Source organism: Ptychodera flava, chromosome 13 (genome assembly GCF_041260155.1).
Source record: "Ptychodera flava strain L36383 chromosome 13, AS_Pfla_20210202, whole genome shotgun sequence".
NCBI classification, from domain to species: Eukaryota; Metazoa; Hemichordata; class Enteropneusta; family Ptychoderidae; genus Ptychodera; species Ptychodera flava.
The window spans coordinates 7,104,836-7,130,274 of NC_091940.1; the positions used below are offsets into that span (position 1 = coordinate 7,104,836).

At 36.9% G+C, this 25,439-nt stretch overlaps 1 protein-coding gene across 2 annotated transcripts in view; it reads right to left on the reverse strand.

The window, feature by feature from the left end:
* Nucleotides 1-1,746: 1,746 nt before the first annotated feature.
* The window catches only part of LOC139147271 (uncharacterized), a 31,031-nt gene continuing 7,338 nt past the window's right edge, over nucleotides 1,747-25,439 (reverse strand). Inside the window, exons 2-6 of one of the 2 annotated variants that reach the window (XM_070718303.1) lie at nucleotides 24,399-24,446; nucleotides 23,416-23,557; nucleotides 20,925-20,996; nucleotides 19,762-19,916; nucleotides 1,747-1,919 (exon numbers count right to left, since the gene is read on the reverse strand). In XM_070718303.1, the coding sequence (XP_070574404.1) occupies nucleotides 19,803-19,916; nucleotides 20,925-20,996; nucleotides 23,416-23,557; nucleotides 24,399-24,406 (336 nt within the window). In that variant the 5' untranslated portion in view covers nucleotides 24,407-24,446 and the 3' untranslated portion in view covers nucleotides 1,747-1,919; nucleotides 19,762-19,802. Of the gene's footprint in view, nucleotides 1,920-19,761; nucleotides 19,917-20,924; nucleotides 20,997-23,415; nucleotides 23,558-24,398; nucleotides 25,061-25,439 lie in introns of those variants that run through there. The other variant, XM_070718302.1, reaches the window with a different exon arrangement.

Here is a 25,439-nt window from a genome sequence, read left to right on the forward strand (position 1 = left end):
ACACCTTATATATGCATGCATTCTGGCTCAGCTGGCCTAGTACCAGCAACTATCTCACCTAGGTCAGTTATCATCACTGCTTCTTGCTAGAAAGAGAAAGAGATTCAATGATGAATGATATTAAATATCATATCTTAATTGTTAAGAATATATGCGTCAGTAACAGGTCATACATGAAGCATGCAATTTTAATTTCCATTCAATGAAAAGCAGTTCAAAATGAGTATTAATACAGGCATCCGCGGGGACTAAAAAACACATTGTTAGGAAAGAGGAGGAGGAATGGAAAATATAAACACAAGAAAAATTTAGTTTTCTTAATCATTTAAAAAGGATTTTACACAGACTAAATCATTGCTTGCCAATTTTGACAATGAGAACAATTTTCCTTTCTGGCCAAGTCTACAGATCGAATCTGGTATCTGTTCATTATCAGTCTTCATACACATTAAATGCACACTGTGTGCCTACAGGCCATTAACATGGTCACACTGGTTGATGATCCATCATGTGTCATGCACTGTATGACTCCTTTCTTTTGTGTTTTGCGATGAGCTAAAATTCTGGCAGCTTCCACACGTCTCCTCACTTCCTGTACTTGTTTTAATCTCTGCATTAGTTTGGCCCAAATTTCATCCTCCTTTGCTAGCTCAGGTTGAAAAGCATTAAATTTGTTCATCAATAATAAACAGAATAGTGTGAACTTGCTGATAGTATCCAATTTGATACACTGTTCTTGACCTCTATGCAGTTCATGTATTTATATCTATTCTGTATGGTATGGCCCAATAATCATCTTGAAAGTTGTACAAATGATACCTGTCTCTATAAAAGTTTAATCAATGTACTTGATGGAAGAATATAAAATCTTTTTAAATTGAGCACTCCTCTCCCGTTCAGCAAGGCTGATTTTCACATAATGTGTTGGCTTTTAGGCGGGTTATTCGAGATAGTACGCCACTTTGAATTTGCCATTTATAACTCGCATATTTGTAACAAAAGCGGCCAAGAAATAGTGGCAGCAGTTGCATTCTAGGGCTTCCTTAACTTTGTGGATTTTGATTCATGGGAAAAAATTTAAAACGTGACGCTTTCATTACATGATATGGCAGAGACCATTTTCAGATGAGTATGGCATTATTCATCATTCACATTCGTGCCAGGTTGTGCGTACTTGTACGAGAGTGAACGAACAATGCCATACCCATTGGACATTATCCTGGATCCAAATTTCTCAGTTCTTGTGTTTTACATCGAAAAGTTGCAAAAATTGGTCTGCAATAAAAAAATTAATCTCAGCGTTGTTCCATGGATCAAACTGCGTCCATGGGGACTAAAAATACTATATGTCTACCTAAGCATGTCAATACAAACCCTTTGAGATGTTTCTTACTCAAATTGGGGTCAAAGTTCAAAGGAAAAATTTCCAAGGAAATATACTGACACATTTCTTTACTATGCATATGCATACTGAATACATCAATGGTCCAATATGGCTAATTCAAGTATTAAGTGTAATAGGTAGTGTAATACAACAATCAATGAACTATTTGTACGAAGAATGTTGACATGTACACTTTTATACACATGTGCTCTCATTGTTTAGAAGTGGTCTGGCTGTGATCTATAGCAATTCTCTGATTTCTTAGGCTCACTATTGTTACCTTTTGCCCACATAAGAGTTGAACCTGCAGAAAGATTTCAAGACACTCCCCACTCTGTGGTCTTTCTGTTGGGTCCCGTGCAAGCAATTTGTCAATCAAGCCCTTGAGCTCTGTGAACGCAGAACTACCTTCAATGCTGTAGCATCCTCTAATGATGTTTTCTCTCAAGCCATTTAAGTCATCATAAAAAGGAGACGTTGTTTGGAAAGGATGGTATGCCCAGGTCATAATATAGTATAACACACAACCAGCAACCTGTCAGGAATAAAACAAAGTAAGCCCTATGCAGTAAAATGTAAAGGTATTCATCCAATGAGGAACTGAAAATGCTCTTTTTTGAAGATACAGCTCCTTTTATATAATCCGAAATAACTCTCTTTGATTGGAACACTTAAATTGCCTTGACAGATTCTAATATAATTAACCCTCTTTCCACTCTAGTGACACTGAAGGATTAACTGATCAGAGATGAGGGAGGGTGATAGTAAGACTTAAAGTACATACCAAGTATCATGAATGACAAATGTAAACTGGCCTAATAATAGTCTATTATGTCCTACATCAGTATGACACCAAAGAGTAACTTAGAACAACTCCACTGTAACTAGATAACAAACTTGCAACAGAGAGTAGAACATGGCAGTGCACTAAATGAATAGAACTAGCTTGGATACTGAAAAAATAGAAACGTGTTACAGCAAATGTCCTTCATTCTGACAATTCCTTTAGTCTGAGTCAATTACGATGTGCTGGGATGACATCTGGGCAAATTTGTCAAGATAATTACGTGTATGACAACTTAACCGGTTGGGCAAATGCAACACTTGACATGGAAAAAATGAATTTGTCATCGCCACAGTATTATCGAATGGCACTCATTCTGTAGAAGGATCACATCCGGGGTAGAAATGTTCATGCAGTCTGTTTAGACTTACACGAATTTCACAAATTTTCAAAGATCACAAGACATCAATATTACAAATCTACTTAATATATGATTGTGACTTTGTATTGTGAAAAAAATCAAAACATTGATACTTTAATTATACTCAATGAGAATTACATCTATAAACAATTGCTGCAGAGAGTTGAAACTTCACTGTTTTACTACTGGTAATGAGAGTCTGTGGTACAAAAAGGGATCTTGGACTACATGTACAATAAAAAAGGGTTAGTCTCAGTTGTAGCTGAAGACGTGTTTTAATATTTACTATATAGTAGGTAAATGAGAGTCTCAGATTTACTTACAAGTATGATCTCATTTGGGTTTTTTTGATTTTGTGAATCTCATATCTCTAGTTCTGAGTATCATTAGCTGTCAAGGGTCTTGCATGCCTCTTTACCAATGAACTGATATGTCCAGAGATGGTTCCATTTGACGTCTGGTTGAAACAAAAAGAATATGACATTCACTGAGCAAATATATCACAATTCTTTACCTGTATATCAGCTGATTTTTTGCTCACGTGTTCACACACGTGAGCATATGTCGCAGCGATGTCTGTCTGTCTGTCTGTCTGTCTGTCTGTCCGTCTGTCTGTCTGTCTGTCTGTGTGTCTGTGTGTCTGTCTGTTGGTCCATTTTCTCAAAAACGGCTGAACGTATTTCAGTCAAATTTGGTAGACATCTTCAGAATTCAAATGGCTAGAACTGAAAAGGTTTTGGTGGGCGAGGCTTGCATATTAATGAAGTTATCACAGTTTTAATTTTTCTGATACATGGTAGTCTATGGGAAGCCGGTATCTGTGGTTTGAGGGCGCTATCCCCACGTTACACTCTGGCTAGACGATGCTGAAATTAGACTCGGTTTCGGATTCGGTTTCGGATTCGGTTTCGGATTCAAGAGACTGAAAGAAATTTTATATTTTCAGCCAATTGTTACACTGTGGAATACTGGATTTTCCTTACTTTCCCTGGACCCTTTTTTCAGCTAAAATAATATCTAATCACACTAAACAAAGTGAAAATCAGTATATAGGGATAACTTAGCAATACAAATTTTTTGACAAAATGTCATGTGATCTCGATGACCTTTGACCTTAAATATGAGTATATGTCCATAACTCAGTAACCACAAGTGCTACACCCTTCATATTTGGTATGATGGGAGACCTTATGACATCACATCCTGTACCTTATTAATTATGTGCATATCTAATTCTGGGCCAGCAAATAGAGCTAGAGGTCTGATTTTTGGTATATAGGTATAACTTAGCAATACAATTTTTTTGACAAAATGTCATGTGACCCCAATGACCTTTGACCTCAAATATACATATTTGTCCATAACTCAGTAACCACAAGTGCTACAGCCTTCATGTATGGTATGATGGGACAGCTTATGACGCCACATATTGCACCTCATTAATTATGCGCATATCTAATTTTGAGCGCGCCAATAGAGCTAGAGGTCTGATTTTTGGTATATAGGGATAACTTAGCAATACAATTTTTTTGACAAAATGTCACGTGACCTCGGTGACCTTTGACCTCCAATATACATATTTGTCCATAACTCAGTAACCACAAGTGCTACAGCCTTCATGTATGGTATGATGAAACACCTTATGACGCCACATATTGCACCTCATTAATTATGCACATATCTAATTTTGAGCGCGCCAATAGAGCTAGAGGTCTGATTTTTGGTATATAGGGATAACTTAGCAATACAATTTTTTTGACAAAATGTCATGTGACCTCGGTGACCTTTGACCTCAAATATACATATTTGTCCATAACTCAGTAACCACAAGTGCTACACCCTTCATGTTTGGTATGATGGGACACGTTATGACGCCACATACTGTACCTCAATAATTATGCGCATATCTCATTCTGAGCGAGCCAATAGAGCTGGATGTCTGATTTTTGGTATATAGGGATAACTATAGGAGAGAAATTTTTGACCAAATGTCATGTGACCTCGATGACCTTTTACCTAAAATATATGTTTATGTCAATAAATAAGTACCACAAGTGCTATTCCTTTGTATTTAGTAGGATGGGAGACCTTATGACAACACACGCTTTACCTCATTAATTATGTACACATCTAATTCTGGGCAAGCGAATAGAGCTAGAGATCTGATTTTTTGGCATATAGGGATTAATTAGGAATATAATTTTTTTTGAAAATGTCATGTGACCTTGATGACCTTTGACCTTGATTATACATATATATGCATATTTCAGTAACCACAAGTTCTATACCCTCCAATTTTGATAGGATATTAGACCTTAAGATGTCACATCTTGTACCTCATTTATAATGCGCATATGTATTTCTTGGCTGGCCAATACTGCTAGAGGTCTGATCTTTTTTCCCGATTTAGAACCGTAACTTAGACATGCCTCATGTGTTTCAAATTGGGAACAACGACATAGACCTATGTGCCCATAGATCTCAACATATACACTCCAATGATACTTCTTAATGACCACATTTTCCTGCCCCATCAAGACTAGTACTCCTATTACAAGTGGGGACTATGTCATTGTTAATGACTTGTTTAGTTAATGGTTGTATCACAGTATTCGATATATCTAATTCTGTATTTTTTCCATTTTATATTCTGAATAATTACATTAAACATATTTCACTGTCTCCAGTACATTTCATTTAAGTATTTTCACTTCATGCACTTTATCCCTTTCACACATGTTCAAATATCTGACCAGAGAACAAACACTAAATAGTCCAGGATGGGAGCTACAGTGTCATTGACGCTATTTTTACTTCAGCCATTCCTAATTTGCATATTAAATGAATTTTCATACTTAGGGATATTCATCTGAATTGACTTGATCAAAATTGATGTAACTTGCTATGTACATTTCAGACACTGTAATACAATATTATTGAAAGTCATTAATCATTTTCTCTTCAGCAAATTCCTAATTTGCATGTTTAATGAACTTTCCTAATTAGAGATATATATCTGAATTGACTTGACCAAAGTTGACAAAACTTGCTACATATATTGCAGATACCATGATACAACATTATTGACAATCATTAAGCATTTTTACTTAAGTCAATTCCTAATTTACATATTTAATGAACTTTGCTTATTAGGGATATATACTGGGATTTTACTTGATCAAAGTTGGCAAAACATGACAACATTGATGATTATACCTGGTTAAAACAATATCGAAAGTCATTTCACATTTTCATGTCAGCTAATTTACAATTTGCATATCTAATGAGCTTTCACAGCTCGGCATATATGGCTTGAAGGACTTGGCCAACGGTAATTACACTTGCTATATAAATGACAGCAGTCAAAGAACTTTAATATTTTTATTTCAGCTAATTACATTTGTATACTTCATGACCTTTGAGAATTAATCAGCGGTGATTATTGTTCATTATGTTGATCATAATACTTTCAATGAAGTTGCAAACATGTGGCAAAAGGTTCAAATTTACACATAACTGTATGAAACACGTGAGCATTTTCAGTTCATATCTGGTTTATACTGATAGTTGCATCCAGAAAGAAATGACACACATGTTTCAGGAGTCATCCATGCACATACCCCTGTCAATGTGTGTTGTCAGTGTTGCTCTCTCAAAACTGAGACGTTTACTGATACCAAAATCACTGATGTGTAACTTCCCCTCAGCATCTACAGAGAGGAAAAAACAAACATAAAAAAGATAAGCTGTAAGTATTAAACCACAATACTTCTTGACTACTGTACACTGGCAAAAACTTCACATGCCGTTGTAAAATTACCAATGTTACTGTGATCTCATTCTAGAATGAATTGGTACATGTACTTTCAAGTTGACTTAGTGACTGACAATAACTTCATCCCAGTACATTATATTGCATCGCCTAAGAGGAAGATGAAACTATTGGTATTTCTGTCACAATATCAAAAAGTTTGTAAACACCAAAACGTAGATACCATTTTGTAACTAATCTTACATTTTGTGGCATAGGCAAGCTACTATTAAAATACAATCATATCTCTGTAATATATCACAATCAGTTATCCCATGCAATGTCAAATAAGACTTCAATGCCTTTAAAAGACATTATTTAGCACATTGTCCCCAGAGCCAACCCGGCACCCAAAATACTGTGGCAAAATGGTAAGCACTTTCAGATAAACATTTTTTGATTAAAATTTTTGAAAATGTACCCAAGGTTAGTATAGGGTCAAGAAATTTGCTTTAATAGCATGCTTTCCAAAGTTGTGATAGACAGGTCTGAATAGTCCTGTATTTTTTATCTTTTGAAAATTCATATTCATTGGGTTGAAGGCATTCAATGTATCAATACAATTGTCATTACCTCCTTCATTGAGAATTCTATGATGACATAAGACCAACTCTCTGGATTTTCGATTTCATTTCATTTTTATGTATACTCAATGGCAAGTAATTGCAATTAATTTATCTCTCCACTTGTTTGGCTGTAAATAGTTTAGGGTTAAGGAAAATTTGAGGTAGATTGAGTCAGTGGAATCACACAATTATTTTTTGGCCTTTTTTAAAAAACTCCACACTGTGAAATTCCCAAGGGACCTCTATCTCAAAAATTAAAGCACTCAGAACAGTGGTACATATGATTTTTGACCACAATGGGAGCTTAATTTTGCAAACATCCATGACTACCGGTATATTGTAATGTCTACAATAACAGGCATTCCTACAATAAACATTAGAGATATTGCTTGTGATAGGTTTTTGGTAATTAAACTTTATAGTATGATTTAAATTGATGGTTTTATGAATTTCTTCATACTTTCATCTTTGCTAATCGTGAGAAATATTTTCAGTTTCAAAATGTTAGTTTGCACCTTTGTATTTGAATTTATCCATCCTTACCCACTATTGCTATGAAGTATCAAAACACGTGAAGTTTTACCTGCCAAAATCATCGCTTATAATAACTATGGAAGCTGAGACATGTAACTCACCTACCAAAAGATTCTCTGGCTTTATATGTCTATGTATTATGCCAATCTTGTGCAGTTCATTCAAACCAGTCAAGAAGTCCTCACACAAAGAGAGGCATCTGTCCGTGGTCAGGTCAGTAATTGGCAATTAAGTCACTTGAAATTTTGCACTCAATTAATTCGCCAACATTGACCTCACACAATGGAGTAATGAAGTAGGTGAAATTGTCATCTTCCTCTACATGTATTTGAGGCAATACATGTTCAAGAACTGGTCCAGTTTTGTCAGATAGTAGTTTGAAAATCTCCAATTGATCATTTGTACATCACTTCTCTCTACGCGTTTGATGGCCACTGGATGTACATTTTTGTACAATCCAAGGAAGACTTTCCCTTTCTAGATGCAATTAGACTGGTTTTGTTGTATTTGATTGTGTTTACTTCTTTCAAACTTGGTGTACTTTGAAGCACTTCCATTTTTTCACACCATCTTCCATCCTAAAGTAATGTAGAAAGAGCAAGTCAGTATTGAGCAATCAAGTATGTAATCAAGCATTCATGCATGTTTCATGCAGAGTAATGCCACCTATTATATTTGGAACATCAAAGTAAGTAATAACTTGGCCACGTTGGGGTTGTGGAGACTTTCCAATGCATAACTCTGTGTCAACTACTAAGATGCGTCCCACCAAATAAGGTAATTTTCAAACCCTTAGGTAAATGCAATCATATATCATATCTGCTATTTTCATACTAAACTTTCAAAGTTGCGTATCACTATTTTCAGTATACCTATCGCCATAAAAGGTGTGCTCATTTAAATATATTTACATTCAAGAGTCAGTATGTCTTAATTTACAAGATTAGAAAAAACACCAACTCAATCTCACCTTAATTTAATGTAACTTTCAAATTTATGTTAAACAGATACCTATCCTTAGGCTTATACATAGTGATTGAACCGTCTGTATGAACAGTAAAGTTGTGAACCAAAATATCAAATTGATATCTTAATAATCAAATCATTTTCAATTTTTCACCAGCACTGTTACAGTGCAGAGTGCTATTCTCTTTATATGCAAATTAATGATTAGCACAGTATTATTCAATATGAAATAAAATTACAATTTTCATCTTGTACACTTGCCTTTCATTTTGTATGAATGAGAGTGTGTTTTGTATGTTTAAGTAAAAATATCTCAGTAAATGGAATCCTTGGAATTGACCTCTCAATCCCTTTTTGTGAAGGACCAGAAATATGAAACATCAATCAATATCCTGCAGTTTATATTTGTAATATCCATCAATTACTCCTCACAAGAAAAAAATTTTAAATCGTCTGTATGATCTCAGTTTATTTTTGTCCCCTCTCTGAGTCATCATACACCATTATGTAAATCGTTAATCCATGAAACTCGATATCTTTCCTTCAATTCTCTGTGAACTGTTTTAACAGTGAGATTAATGTTACAGATGTATGACCAGATTTTGCACTTTAAGGCTGCGTTCACAAACACTTCTGGGGGGAAGATTTTTGAAAATGATGCCCATTTTTTTTCAAATCCCCCCCGACACACTCCATAAAATTTCAGGTCCCCCCTTTCAACTCATGAAAAATTTGAGGACCCCCCCAGACAGACATATAGCACTGTATTAGAGCAGGATGGCAGAGTGGGGTGGGTGCACATCCCCTCCCACTGTCAGAAAAGTTGTGTTTCTGAAGGTAGCCATATGGGCTGTGCTTACAAGCCAAATTAACTGGACATTTCAAATGGCTTTTGGGAGGAATAGTTTAAAGGAGGACCAGAGCAGAAGTCTTCCCCTTATGTAGATGTGTGTAAAACAAGAACCATGGAACACATAATCTTACTGTACCGGTTGGCATGAGGGAACTCTAAACATCTATTATAGCTTTAAAACTGAGTGTCTAGAGGGCACGCCGAAAATGAATAACTTACGTGCCTAAAGGTGCCTTAATGATGGACCTTTGACATTCACTATATTTTCAAGCTCCCCCCCCTTGCAGTACCAATATTTTTCAGGGCCTCCCTGACATGTTGCTTATTTTTTCAGGTCCCCCTCCAGAAGTGTTTGTGAACAAAACCTAATTATCCAGAATATATTGAATATACTCAAACCACTTGGAGTGGTGCTTAGCAGTTGTATATGCAACACATAGTAAAATGTCATCTGAAAAAACCAATTGATGCCAATAGATTGGTATTCTAGACTGTTAGTGGCAAGCCAAGGATGGGGGTATTGAAAATTGACAGGTGCTCAAGCGTGGATGGTATCTGGAATTTTACATAAATAAATAAACAGACAAACAAACAAACAAACAAAAAAACAATTGATCGCGACCTGGATGACAATATAAAGATTAACAAGAAATTGTTAATAAACGGTAGTTCTCTTCTTGGAGGATAGGTTGGGCCTGAAAAGGGCCGTTTGTCCGCGTTTTTAGCAACTGTGCGTAACCCGGAAACCTTTGTTCAGGACGATGTCCGCTGCACGGTCTTCATCCTCTATCTTCAGCAGGAAACCTACTGTGCACTCCTGTGCAATGCCGCTTCGCCCAGAATTAATGGGAGCACGGCACTGTACCTTTAGATAGTATACGCCATTTGAAGAAAGACGTGTATCGATCACTTCGGAAAGTAATCGAGCTGCATCTCTCTTCAAATGGCCCAAAATGTGCCGAGCTTCCGCAAAATTCTCAACGATTGCAACTGCATTTTGATCGTGAGGGTTGTCCTTCTCACGCATCAAACGGTAGGCTCTACCTGTAGTCAGGAGACCGTCATAATGCAGCATTCCAACTGCCATGACACGATGTATAATTACTTTCGGCATTTTGTATGCTGTTGTCTACAAATTGTAGACGCAGACGACAATATCAAAACAAACCGCGAATTTATTGTGACCCAGCAATGACCTATTTCACTGTGAGATCTCATTGACCTGATTGGTTGGAACCCAGAAGGGATCTATGGGAATGCTCTTCTCATGAATATTAATATATTTAAATGGCACTCCTTTTATAGCGAACGGGCACACTGAGTATAGGACAAATGAAGATAATGGAATAGAGTGAAAAGCTCTTTATACATCACTTCTTTACTTTTAACCTTTTTCTGTTTACTGGACATGACCATCTTCAAATAACGATAGCATTCATCAATGCATTTTCTGACACACCACCCACCAACTTTCGTAAGTTTGCCCTGCATTGGTTTGGTGAACACAATATTTTTTGGACCTGAATTCAAATGATTTTCAGGCTCCCAACACACTTTCAAAGGAATGAGACTCTTGACCATTGTTTTGTTTAATTCCATAATGAGGACTGACACTCATGCAATATAGTAAAGGACTTATTTCATAGTCATCTGCAATCAATTCATATTTCCTGAGAACAATTCTTAGTTTTATCCCATATGATGTTTGCTATATCAGCCCCTTGTCCCTTAAATGTACTTCTTGTAATGACCTGAGCAGATTTACCTTGTCGTTTTATAGACTAAAGCAAATGATTGATGTACCCAATAAAGTGCAATAACACTTCCTTTCGAATAGTGCCATTAAAACCTAGCTTATGCATAATATCACGCATCTGTGAATTTAGCCAAAGCATCAGTTCCAACTGTCATCAACATTAAGAGAGTTATTAAGAATATACTTTGGAATGTCTTGATCTATGTTATGTATCATTTGGCTGGGTAATGCATCATTCAGTATGTTGGCTAGCCTTCAGTTACATCTTGGGTAGGATTGGGGAAAGCCTCTTAGAAATAGTTGGTAATTTAATCTCTGATATTGGGACTACACATGTACTGTAAAATGTTTGAACATGTGGGTGTGGGGGAATATAACATAATGTGAAAAGCCTGGAAGTACTCTGATACCACTTGGACTTAAGACCCTGGTATATGCTGTATATGCCAGACCCCGGAAAAACATGCATTGACCTGATTTGATGTCTAATGCATTGTCTTGTATTTCTATATTATTGAGAGTCGAACCTTGACTTTTGTGAATGGTCACAGAAAATGCTAACATTAATTGCAATTGTTGCCTGACAGCAATGACATAGCCCGAATCATCATACACGGAAAAATGATGTCTTTGTACCGGAAGTGATACTCCATTCTGAAATAGAACCTTCGGAAAACCATATGAGAAACCAATAACAATACTATGGAGGCCATTTGACAAGAGACCACTTCTGGCAGAAATATTGACCAAGAGAATGAATGGACAGTTTTTCTTGAGAATCAGCGTCTTTTCTGCTTGTACTTGTACATCTAATGCTCCCTCGATACCACTATCTATGGCTTTATATTTAACAGTCTCGCCAGGCAAACCATCTAACTTGTAAAGGTTGGTACACAGCAGCATCCCTCCGTTTAGGGTATAGTCTCAAGTTTACATGTGACAATGGTCCGGTCAATAATGTCAAGTAGTCAATTGTGGCTTTAGATATACCCTTTCCGCATTTCTTTAAATGCTTTCAGAAACAAAGGATCACTTTGATGCATGATACTTTCAATTACAAGCAACAATCAATAGTTGTATTCCAAGTTACTGTTTTGAAACAATAATCTGGGCTGGATGCATATGCATTTGTTACAGGAGGGAGCTGGTAGAAATCACCAGAAAATATCACTGTATCAAATGGACCACATTCTCCCTTGACAGCTCTCATTATATATTCAATATTTTCTAATGTGTCACTTGAAAGCATTGAAATTTCATCGATTATTAACACTTGAGTTTTAACCATCTTTCTACGACATCTCTTTTCTTTTTCACTTGCTGAAGCAGATGAATTTTGTTTCCTCTATCAAAGCCAATACCAAATGCAGAATGTACAGTCATGCTGCTATATAAAAGACTACATACCTTGCCTGTTGTAGCAGTTACAAGGACACACTCCTCACCAAATTTCTCAATGTGTTCACGTATGATATGTCTTAACAAGTCATTGACAATGACATAGTCCCCCCTTGTAATTGGGAATTTGTCACTGGAAGTGACTAGAAATTGAAATTGATATGATGTGCATGAAACAAGGCATGTGGGTACCAAAGCCCTGTCTGTGACTAATGCCCATATTGGATACGATTGTAAACAAGTAGTGGCATAGGGTTATGTCCTTTTACCAAGTTTGACAGAATTAGGTATGTCATTCCCTGGCCTTTTCAATGTCAAAATTCAAATTATATGCAAGAAACTGGTCAAGGCATGTCTGAGTAACGCCAGATATGAACCAAAAATGTCATGTTCAGTACAGAAGAGACTTCCTATAATTAGCTATTCATACTGCTAAAATTAAAACGCCTTTCTTGACTGGTAAATCTTTGTAAGATCAACATCTACAGCACGTGTCATCAGATTTAGTGCAGTCATTCAGAATATAGATCTCTCATTTAAACATTGTTTCCGTATTTAGCCAATCTGGGGTGCCACCCTAATCACAAAAGGTCATTAAATAAGTCAATAAATAATTTATCAACAGGATGTCACTTTTCAGTTTTACACTACTGGAACATCAATATGTGTACTATGTTTCATACAGTTTGATGTAGGATTTCTGGACGTATAACACTAATAAGGAAAAGTCATTAAATATGCAAATTTGAAATTAATTAACATGATACTAATAAATGTCCTCATACGCAGTTAAAGCAAGATGAGCTCAACATCTATACAAAATTTCAACAAATCTGAAGAAATATTTCTTGACGCATCAGCCTAATAATGAAAATTCATGAAATATGCAAATATACAATTAATTGACATAAAAAATATGATTAACCCTTTCAGGCCTGAACCCCTGTAAATAGGGGTAGCTCTGATAAGTTACCAGAAAGTCAGGCCTGTATGGGTTAATGTCTTTGCATGCTACTACAACACTTTGGAATCAACATCTGTACCGAGTTTCATAAAATTTGGTGGAACATTTCTGGACATTGCACACTAATTAGGAAAGTTCATTGAATATGCAAATTAGCAATCAATTGACAAGATACTGCTGAATGTCTTTGTTCACTATTACAACACTTTAAGGTCAACATCTATACCAAGTTTCATCAAATTTGCTGTCGTATTTCTAGACATATTTCCTTAATTACAGAAATTCATAAAATATGCAAATGAGCAATTAAATGACATGATCCTGCAAACAGTCTTTGTACTGTTACAGCAGTGGTATGTCATTATCTGTACCATGTTTCATCAAATTTGAGTGGGTATTTCTTGACATAGCACCCTAATAACAAAAATTCATCAATTATGCAAATTAGCTATTAATTGACATTATCCTGCCAAATGCTTTGGCACAAAGTTACAGCTCTGGTATGTATACATCTGTAAGAAGTTTCATTAAATTTGAGTCAGTATTTATTGAAATATTAGTGGAATTATGAAATTTCATAATTTATGAGCTGTGTGTGACCAACGTGTACAAAGTTTCATTAAACTTGGTGCAGTCTCTTAAGAAACAGAGCTCTTTTTCAAAAATCACTCATTATGCATTTAGCACTAATTATGCATGCCACAACTAAAACAATGGACGTGCATATGTAAGCCATAGTGTATCATCCTTGTACTAAGTTTGAAAAGAATTGACTCAGATATGTCCGAGATATCTGTGTGGATGGATCGATGGACTGACAGTTGGATGGCTTGCACCCAAGCCATGAGTCCCCTGGACTGTCTCACAACATGGGTTGGTGTAGGTCATTTAAGGTCAAAAACTGAGAAAATTACCTAAAATATAAGAATTTGGGGGTTCCCCAACACTTTGAGCAGAAAATCTATCTTATAACGTCCCTCGGGACTTTTGTACTAAATTACAAAGCTATCAAACAAGTAATTTTGAGAACAAGTCACCTTGACCAAAAATGACAAAATTTGTATATTTTAGGACAACTTCCACATATCTAGCTATTGTCATCCCTGGACATCTGTACACCAAATATAAAAGCTGTCTAGATGCAAAGTAGATGTTTAATATCAGTAATATATGCCTTCAATGGACTGTAGTGTCAAAGGTACTAATTTGTAGACAGCACTTGAATGCATTCGTAGATTTTTGCTGTTTATGTTTATTTTTCACAATAACACAGCTTAGTAATTACTCTACATACAGATCAAGATGTCTGCACAGAGGAATAGATGGTGGATTGAATTGCAACTTCCCTACGCCAAAAAGTAATTACAAACATAAAAGGTCAGTCACTAAATTGTTATTTCTTAGCAAAAAAAGAGGACAGCTAAATAGCACACAGAAAGTGTCCTGTTTTTCTGAAGTTTTTTACCAAAATCAATACACAAAAATTTTCAATGATGGTTATGCAGGGCTTGAAATTAATGGTAGTTATGCGTCCACAGACTAACAACTTTTCTCTGGGGCTACAAAATCCATAAAATGGTAGCCCACATGGACTACCAAAGCCTGGAACCTGCAATTTCATCAGTACTTGGCATGCCCCCCGGTCCGTCACTTTGGGACGAGCTATTAAAATTAAAATGCAGTAAGACCTAGCACAGAAAGGCTGGACAAAGAAAGTCCAGACGATGACTTTGTTATGCAAATTACTAAGATGACCGGTTGTACAATGGAACTTCACAACAAAGTTTCAATATCTTAACTGAGGTACTTGAATGACAGGCACACAACATGACGGCCAATGAAAATGCATTTTCGTTGCATTTTGATGTATCAATCACAATTACACAGAAATTATGCCTCCTCCTTACAGAAAGTCCATGGTCTATTTTTAGTCCTGCTACAGTATGTCTCCCTGCTGAGAAGGTTGTGTCGTTGCCATGACGACTATCAAAATTTGCATACAACTCTGAAAGTGAAATGGGTTGTCCATAGGTAACCAAACTTTTGAGTATCACTATCATCCATTATACCTGTTTCCTTCGGTATTAAAGGTGTGCAGTATTTACATCAAATGACTAGAAAATTCACTTTATGGACAGAATCTGGAAAAATAGCTTTTTGAAGTCTGGGAAACGAAAACAGATATCCCTTAACTAAACAAGTCATTGTTGATGACACAGTCCCCACTTGTTAGTGGGTGCTTCAATTACAAGTCCTCATAGAGGATAGAGTCCTCTTCATTAATAAGGTCTGTGATAAAAATACTTTGATACAGATGGCGCTCAATGGCCAAGAATGAGTTCCATGGTGATGAAAACTTAAAACCAATGTAGGCCACTATCTTAAAGGTCATTAAATGAGTCAACTAGGAATTAGTCAATAGGATGTTGCCAAACATTTTTGCATACAATCCTAACACTAACAGATTATCACCGGTACCATATTTCATAAAGTTTGATGCACTATTTACAACACTATGAGATCAATATCTGTATCAAGTTTCATCAAATTTGACGCAGTATTTGTGGATATATCACTCTAAGTAGGAAAGTTCATTACATATGGAATGACAAATTAATTACAATGTCTTTTTCACTGTTAAAGCACTGTGAGCCAACATCTGTACCAAGTTTCATGAAATTTGATGCAGCAGTATTTCTTGACATATCAGCCCAATTTACAAAACTTCAGTAATTGACATGATACTGCTACATTCCGTGAATCAAATTGACACGATGTGCATATGTATGGCATAGGTCAATGTCCTTGTACCAACTTTGAATGATACCAGTGGAAATATGTCTGAGTTATGGCTCTGTACATGAAAAAATCGTAACAAAATCACCGCCACACAGTCATATTTGATCTTACTGTCTAAAAAATCAAGCATATGTGTGACATAAGTCAATGTCCATGTACCAACTTCAGGGATTACCCTGGCTCAAGAACGGCATGAGAAAAAATCGCACATGAAAAAAATACCGTCAATGACGCTGTACCTTCTCTAATGTGTGGCCAGGTCAGGTAATTGGTTGTTGGCATGGAGTTATTGGTAAATAGTTGATGATGTAGGGGCATGAGGTGAGATATGGACCAAAGAACCCAAAAGATGATTAAATACATCAATCAAAAAAAATTCTAAGCTACAGTATAAACTGCCTAAAGATAGTTCAGTGTGGAAAAAAGGTTAAATAATTCAGAAATAAGAATTAACAGTCCAAAATAGTAATGACGCACTTCCCTACTGACCTGAGTGCATGTGAAATACACAACCTGGCATCTGTAAATTAAATGTATACCAAGTGATCATTTTAAGTCACTTTTAACTGTTTTTAAGGGATATTCCAAAGAGTCCTGTGGAAATGATGAAAAACGCTTATCTGGTCTTGTGTTTGTAAAACCTCATGGCTGATAATTGTCATAGTATGAAAAAATTGAAAGTGAAGAAATTACTGTTTTTAATAGGCATATTTTCCTTGAAATATATGATCGTGTAAAGAATATATGCTAAAAGAGTTTAAGAGTAAATTTCTTTTCCAAAAAATTTTAATCTGTGACCAAAGGATTTTTATTCTTTGAGTTTACAAATTCAAACATTGCAATTTGTTCAATCATCTTGTGCAGTGCAAAATTTATAAAATGACTGAAAAACAAAAAAAATTGCAGAATTACAGTCTTTGTGATGTAAAATCATGGGTTGACATCACGATAATTGTTAATCTGTTCGAAGTACTTTCTATAATTTAAAAAAGAAAAGTTCATGCAGAAACGGTAAAATATATTGTCAGCAATGTAGTGTTAATTTTGACTTTACATCAAAATATGCCTTTGCTGGATACCAAATATAAAGGGCGAATATAAAAGCACGTGTTCAGCAAAATCCACACAACAGCATTGATTCTTTTCTAATTTGATTTGATTTGCTTATGTTATCCTTGTATGACAGTCAGTACAATATGGAACTTGAACACAACACAGTGAATAAGTATGCTGTAAATGAAATGGTGTGGCTGCAACCACATGCAGCAATAGGAGTGCCTTTGTCTCTCACCCCTCATTTCCAACCTGTCCCATCCCTGAAAAAATAGTTTGGTCTTATAATGTTAATAATTTCTGTATTTGTTAAAATGTGCGCATCTCAAAAACTTTTGATCATAAACATTTTCATTGTTTTTTATAGCTGACCAGTCAGTTAACCTGTTTATTACATGCCTCGTATATCAAACGTCGCGTGCTCCATAGGATCAATGGTAACTCGCCGATGACGTCGCGGGCCGCATAGTCATCACTGGACTGAAAGTGAACCGGAAACTATTTTCAACTTGAAAACTTTTCGACGTAAAAGTCTTGAAATTGCATGTTTTGCACAGAAAATCCGGTTTTTGGAAAATTTCGCATAAAAATATTGATAAACCGCATAACAGTAATTTAAATATATCAATGCGCCATTCGATGAAGAAAATCGCTCTTTTTTAAACCGTTTTTCGTCTAAAATGAAAATAAAGCATTTGACTATAATTTGCCAATAAACGTAAATATTTTGGTGCAAACTGAGTAAGAGAGGCATGTAATAAAAATATTATAGCCCAAACAAGGGACTATGTACCCTCGGGGCAGGAGACCATTTGCCCTCCTTACGTCGGGCAAATGGTCACCTACCCTCGGGCACATAGTCCCATGTTTGGGCTATAATATATATTATTTTGAATATTTGCGCATTTTTTCTCAGTATTTGACATTTTCAGAATAGCTTCTTATTCAATTTGTCATTTTCTAAAAGTTAAAATGCTCCTTTGTGTGGTCAAGCTTTCCACAAGCATCAAATGTTGTACTTCATATAGGAAGGTCTGCCTCTAGAGGGCGGGCATCATGAATAGTGTTTGTTATTATTTCCTGCACATAAACTTCTGATTGTACTATAAGCATTGAACATATATGGCCGACATCCGATTTTCCTGTCTAAAACTTTCACTCATTTTCGTTCATATGACTCTGAAACTCAAGGAAACGATTGGGAAGAAAGAGTTATCTTGAAATATTGAGGTACTCGCCGATATTTGCAAAATTAAATGAGAAAAAAATGCAAGGAAAATGCCGACAGGCTGACACAACGACCGTTTTTCAGACTCAGAGGCATATGATCATCTGCAGATTATGCAACAGGCCCATATCACGTGAGGCCATAAGGGGATATCCACGCAACTCAGTACCAAACACTAGCGCACACAGGGTGAGCAAACACAAAGTGAGTAACCCTAAAGTCAGCTCAGTAGTCTGTAATATATCGTACTCAACTAAGAACCTTGGAGAAAGGCTTACATGTAACACTGTGGCGTATGCCACTAAGTCCCTTTTGATTTTTGTCACAGCTCAAAATTGTTCTCCTACACCTCAACCTGAACCATGAACACCCCCACAAGTTTATGATATGACCCATCACAATGGCATAACGTCAACGGATCTTGACAGACGGAAGTATTGACAGACGGAAGTAGTTGACACCAGCATACTGGTTTTCAACTCTAATACCTTCTCTGTCTATAAATAGACACAAGAAGGTAAAAAACAGTGGGAGAACCTGCCAAATGTTACCGATGAATTTAGATCGCGTAAAGGTATCACGTACGAGCCATTTGAATTATCAGCGCGACTTTTTTTGCCCAATTGATTTTTCTGAATGCGATATTTCTGATTTTTGAGCATAAATATCGCATAATCGCGCCCAAAAGTGATCCCTTCAACTTTGAATAAAATCTGTTGAGACTTGCCAGTTATGTCTCTCGACATGAAAAAAAAACATAACAAAATGGCCTCCATGTGGCCATATTGGATCATATCGTGAAACAAATTGACGTACATATGACATATAGGTCAATATTCTTGTACCAACTTTGAATAAATTCACTAGATACATGTCTGAGTTATGGTTCTGGACATTAAAACATCGTACAGTAATTAAATGGCCACATGGCGGCCATATTGGATCATATCACTAAACAAATCGACAGGTATATGTATGACATATGTAGTGATCCTTGTACCAAGTTTGAATGAAATTGCTCCAGGCATCTCTGAGATATCTACATGAATGGACGGACGGACGCACACACTGACATGACCAAACCTGTGTCCATGGGGACTAAAAATCACCAAAAAATTCAGCAAAACTACAAAATTAAAGATATCTTCACGATATTCATAAAACTGTATAAGGTTCACCTAAGATACTGCACACAAATTTTAAAAGCAATGAAAGCAGTGGTTCTCGACTTATCAAATATTGACCATTTTCACATTCATCAGCAATGCAGACTTCATTTGAACATCTACAGTCGATAGGTGTAGATACTGGCCAGAAGACTTCGTCTCACTCTGGCTGCATCACAGTCTCTGCCAATAGTAAGGTTTTTCATGAATCCTTGCAATCCTAAGGATTCAACCTGAAAAATATAGAGTTATACATTGTATCCTTAAATACATGTATACACACCACCAAACTTTAACTTTAACAATAGTAGAACCAAAGAAACATGTATAGCTTAATAAAACCAGGTCAAGAAATAATTGAGATAGAGTGTAATTACCAAAGTTCATTGAATATGAAAATGAACAATTAATTAGGGGCCAATTACCAAATCAACTATAAACATGGTTATACTAAATTCAACCATTTTCAGTATAAGCCAGCAAAGCTACTGCAGTGAACTGCAATAAAACTGCTTACACATATTAGTTTCAGCTGTAGTGTTGATCAAGGCTACTTGATACAGACAAAAGTTCTGCTTGTACAAAGGCAAAAATAGCTCTGTCTAGGGCTGGGGTTGTAAATGAGAGTTTACAATTGGCATCCTGTGTTCAAGACTAAGATACAATGTAACATTACCATGCACTGGTCCATGTACAAATCTTGTTTATTTCAACTTCCCCAGACAAACTGTCTGCATGGGACATACGATGCTGTTGACTTTGCCAGCTGGCTACAGCTGAAACTAATTAGTGTGAGCAGTTTTATTGCAGTTCACTGCAGTGGCTTCGCTGTCTAATACCGAAAGTGGTTGTTATCAACATATGTGCGATGCCATATCAAATTTGGTAGGCTAATTTCTGAAATAGAAGTCAGATTTAAAATCAAATAAGATGTCATCCTTCAAATGACAATAGAACACACACAAGAGTACTGTATCATATTTTGATAAACTGTTTTTAAGATAACAGTAGGAGAAATTTCTTAATGGACAATTAAGACGGTCATATTGACTGTCACAGACAGGGCAACAGTGGCATTGGGCCACCAGAGTACCCGTGCTACTCATTACTACAATGTAAAATTCAGTCTGAACACAGGGAAAAGTTTAAATGACATGAAAATGAAAATTTCTGTTGATGAACTTCATTGCTTTACACTGCTTTTAAAAGTCAGTAGTATCTAATAGAAAAAATCACATTACCTTTGCAAACACTTCTGATATGTTGTGCAACATCACTGGGCCACAATCATTTCTTCCAGTCTGCTTCGCAACCTAAAAATGGATTGAAGTAAATATGCTGCGTTACAGTAAAATATACAAATGTTGACAGAAAAAATGAACCTTAAGTGTTTTGGTATGAGCTTCATGTGAAATTTGTATGATTTAAAAAAAAAACTTGGCAAGCATTAATTGAAAACAAACCTAGGCAAATCCAAGAGATAAAACTGAGAGGCGGCTAACAACTTAATGAATTTGGAATATTAATGATGACAAAAAAGCTAAGAGACAAGTGGGTTAGTCTATTTCCTCAATAAAATTGGAAAGATTATGAACCTGTGATTCCTTTCATGTGTCAGATTGTCCTGAGGTATCTTTGATACATGAGTAAGATATTACTGAAACAATTTTTTGCTGAATATCAGTGACGTCATTGTCATTATAAAGGAAGAGCTTCGTACAAGAAAATGGCACATGTTCAACTAAAAAGCCAAATTGTGGATATCTAGAGCTGTTTACACAGGAAAGATAAAATACATGCAATTTCCACATGAAGCCACATTAAACTAATACATACAAAATTAGCTGATTAAACATTTGTCTTTTTTGAAACCTTTTGAGGTATATTTAAAGGGAACCCTTTTCCTGCCAAGTCGGTGAAAATCCGCTTGAAATTCGGTGTAGCCAGAATCTAAGCACTGGTGACCGTTATTCTCCCAACCCGGTGGAAATCGGGCCCTTTTTGGGTACCCCCTTTCCTGCCAAGTCGACGGCACTACGTTTTGCTATCCCCTGTGCGTTTAGGGGTCATCCGAGGAGAGGTTTTCTGACAAGGAATGCCTTTTCCCCTCGAAATGGGTTCGCAGGGAGTCGATAGACAGGGAAAGGTGCAGAAACCTGTCCGCCAGTCCCCCACACCCGAGGGGGGCTGGTTTTTTTTTACCGCTTTTTAGCGGACTTGGCAGGATAGCATGGTGACGTTTTCTGGCGGAGTTGGACGTACTTGGCTGCCTGGCACTATAGAGATTGCTGCCGAACTTGACCAACTCTGCAATGCTAATCTAGAAGGCTACCTCTTGCAAACGACTTGGCAGATGGTACCGATGGTGCGAGACGAAAGTCACATATTCAGTAGTAGCATGACTGAAAATGAGAACGTATTTTTGGCAGGACGGCTCGACTTGTTCCTCCGATGGAACGGATATGAACGACTCGGAAATACCATTACAAACTGGTGTCCGACGTACTAAGCTGGGCTTCAGCTCTGCAAGTTCAAGCCAGGCAACGTCCTTCACCGCCTTGGCCGTGCCATTCAATGGACGTAGCTTTGGATTTTTTATTTATTCCATCGTCCGAAGTAATTTGGCTCTGGTTTGCAGGCAAACGTATCCTCTTGCCGACGCATTGGTAACTACGTACGCTGTTTGCGTACAGAGAATTCAAAAGGTGACATAAGGTCAATATGCTGTACGGGGATACCGCCTGCATTTAGCAGGGACTGCTTTTGTTATGCAAACCAGCTAGCAGTACAATATGGCTGCCAGCATGTGGACACGTCGATGGCTAGAACAATGGAAGCATATTGCGTTGCACCCGTGCATCGCAAAAGTGAACTTAAGACTTGGGTGTAGTGACTGGTTATCACTGGTTAGCTGCAGCCCAAGCCATGTCGGTACAAACCCGTACCTGACTGAGGACCACTCGATTAAGTCAGTAATGAACGGTAACACTCGTAAACCAACTCCCAACTGAGCTGGCTAAACTACGTGGAGCTGTGCTTCAATGGCTCAGCCATGTCGTTAATACAACGGCAAAAAAAGTTTTTTGTGCTACACTGCCAAGTCGTTGAAGGTACGTATTCAATTGACCCTACCCTGGGGAAACAGGACAGGTTTGCGGTGCTGCTGCACCCCTAGCACGACCCTCAGGGTCTCTGACTAACAGACGAGTGAGGTGATGTTTGTGCCTAGCGGACGTGCGTAATACTGAAGGAGTTTATTTCCGAAAAAATAAACATGAAACGGCAATAAAATGACGCACTCCCAGGGGCAAACAAGCCGGTGACCTCAATTTTTTTCTGCAGCAACCCTTGAGCTCCTTCCCCTGTCTACGGGCATGTAGAAATTATCGAAGTCTAACACGTATAAGTATGGCTAAAACAACCCTGAAAATGGCAGCATAACATGCAGGAGAGCCAATCTTTTGCAGGCACATATTATGGGGCGTTTTTCTACTGACTTGGCAGGATAACGGACAAGGGCGCTTGGCAGGAAAAGGGTTAAGGGAATGGTTGTTGGAACTGCGCCTGTGCACAATATCTAGATGCGCCTCCTCATTATACGATGTAGGTTATGATAGACATGTTTTGACTGTCATCAATCAATATCCTACATTAGATATAGTGTTTAAATTGATATGGTCCCCTACGATCTTTGATAGCACTTCCGACGACTGTATCCCTTTAAAAACTCACCTTTGCCAATTTTACTTCTTTTATGGACAACCTGTCGCTTCCCTCCGCCCCAGCAACAGCTTCCAGGTATGACCTGACACCCTTTACAGCAATGTCTGTAGAATACGTTATTCTATCGTACATTGAATCCATGATGAACAATCTGATGAGGTGAATGACAGCGTATAAATGAGTTTATAGAACTATATCATTTCATTATACATCTACTGCCGTAAACTACGGCATTCTATAGTCAAATAACTTTCAATATTTGTACAGTGTGGTCGGAGTCACATAATAAAGGATGATGAGGACACGTTTTGTATGTCACCATATATAACCTATGACCTAACGACGCTATTAACAAGATACATGTGGCCATTTCAAGTTTTCTACAGACATTTATTACATGCATCATGCCCAAATAATTGCCTATTTTTTTTAAAAAAGACATACACCTGTAAACCATTTAACTCCTAATTGCAGCATAGTATACTTTGTGTTGTATGCAAACCTCTCAATAATTATACCAATTTTACTTCTGTGATCACATCCTGCAGTTCACACTGAGGTGGTGTGGTGCCAGCCATGCACATCTTAAAAATGTTAATCTAAAATGATGTACATGTATGCTATGGGTGTTAAACATGGGAAGATGTATCACAATAGGATTACACATACATGTAATATGGCCCTGTATGGATTCAGGCCCAGTAAGCGCCGTATTAAACTTGCCTACAGCTAGTCAAATACGTCAGTCATTGAGCATTTGCCGTCCATACAGGGTCATATTTTGTGAACAACCCTACAAAATAATGCATTGCTGGCCCTAAATTTATAACAACATGGTGAAATATTATCTTAATTTAGGAATGACAGCAGTCATAGAAAAATGAAAAGCTAACTTTACACTTGCGTGTATTGGAAAACTTTGCGTGTGGCTCAGATTGAGCCATACACTAATGAAGCCACAACTACTGGGAACTAATATTAGAATGTCTTACCGTCCCATGTCAACACAAACGCCAATGCATATCCAGTGGTATGCATTCCTGAAAGAACAAGTCATTGACAATGACATAGTCCCCACTTGTAATAGGGGAGTATTAGTCTTGATGGGGCAGGGAAATGTGGTCATTAAGAATTATCACTGGAGTTATTATGTTGAGATCTATGGGCACATAGGTATATGTCGTTGTTCCCAATTTGAAACACATGAGGCATGTCTAAGTTATGGTTCTAAATCGGGAAAAAAGATCAGACCTTTAGCTGTATTAGCCAGCCAAGAAAATACATATGTGCATAATAAATGAGGTACAAGATGTGACATCTTAAGGTCTAATATCCTATCAAAATTGGAGGGTATAGAACTTGTGGTTACTGAGTTATGCATATATATGTATAACCAAAGTCAAAGGTCACCGAGGTCACGTGACATTTAAAAAAAAATTGTATTGCTAATTAATCCCTATATGCCAAAAATCAGACCTCTAGCTCTAATCGCTTGCCCAGAATTAGATATGTGCATAATTAATGAGGTTAAGCGTGTGTTGTCATAAGGTTGCCGATCCTACTAAATATAAAGGACATAGCACTTGTGGTTATTTATTGACAAAAACGTATATTTTAGGTAAAAGGTCATAGAGTCACATGGCATTTGATCAAAAAATTTCTATCCTATAGTTATCCCTATTAAAAATCAGACATCCAGCTCTATTGGCTTGCTCAGAATTACATATGTGAATAATTAATGAGGTACAGTATATGGCGTCATAAGGGCTTCCATCGTACGAAATATGGAGGGTGTACCACTTGTGGTTACTGAGTTATGGATAAATATATATATATTTCAGGTCAAAGGTCATTGAGGTCACGTGACATTTTGTCAAAAAAATTGTATTGCTAAGTTATCCCTATATACCAAAAATCAGACCTCTAGCTCTATTGGCTCGCTCAAAATTAGATATGTGCATAATTAATGAGGTACAATATGTGGCGTCATAAGGTGTCCCATCATACCATTTATGAAGGGTGTAGCACTTGTG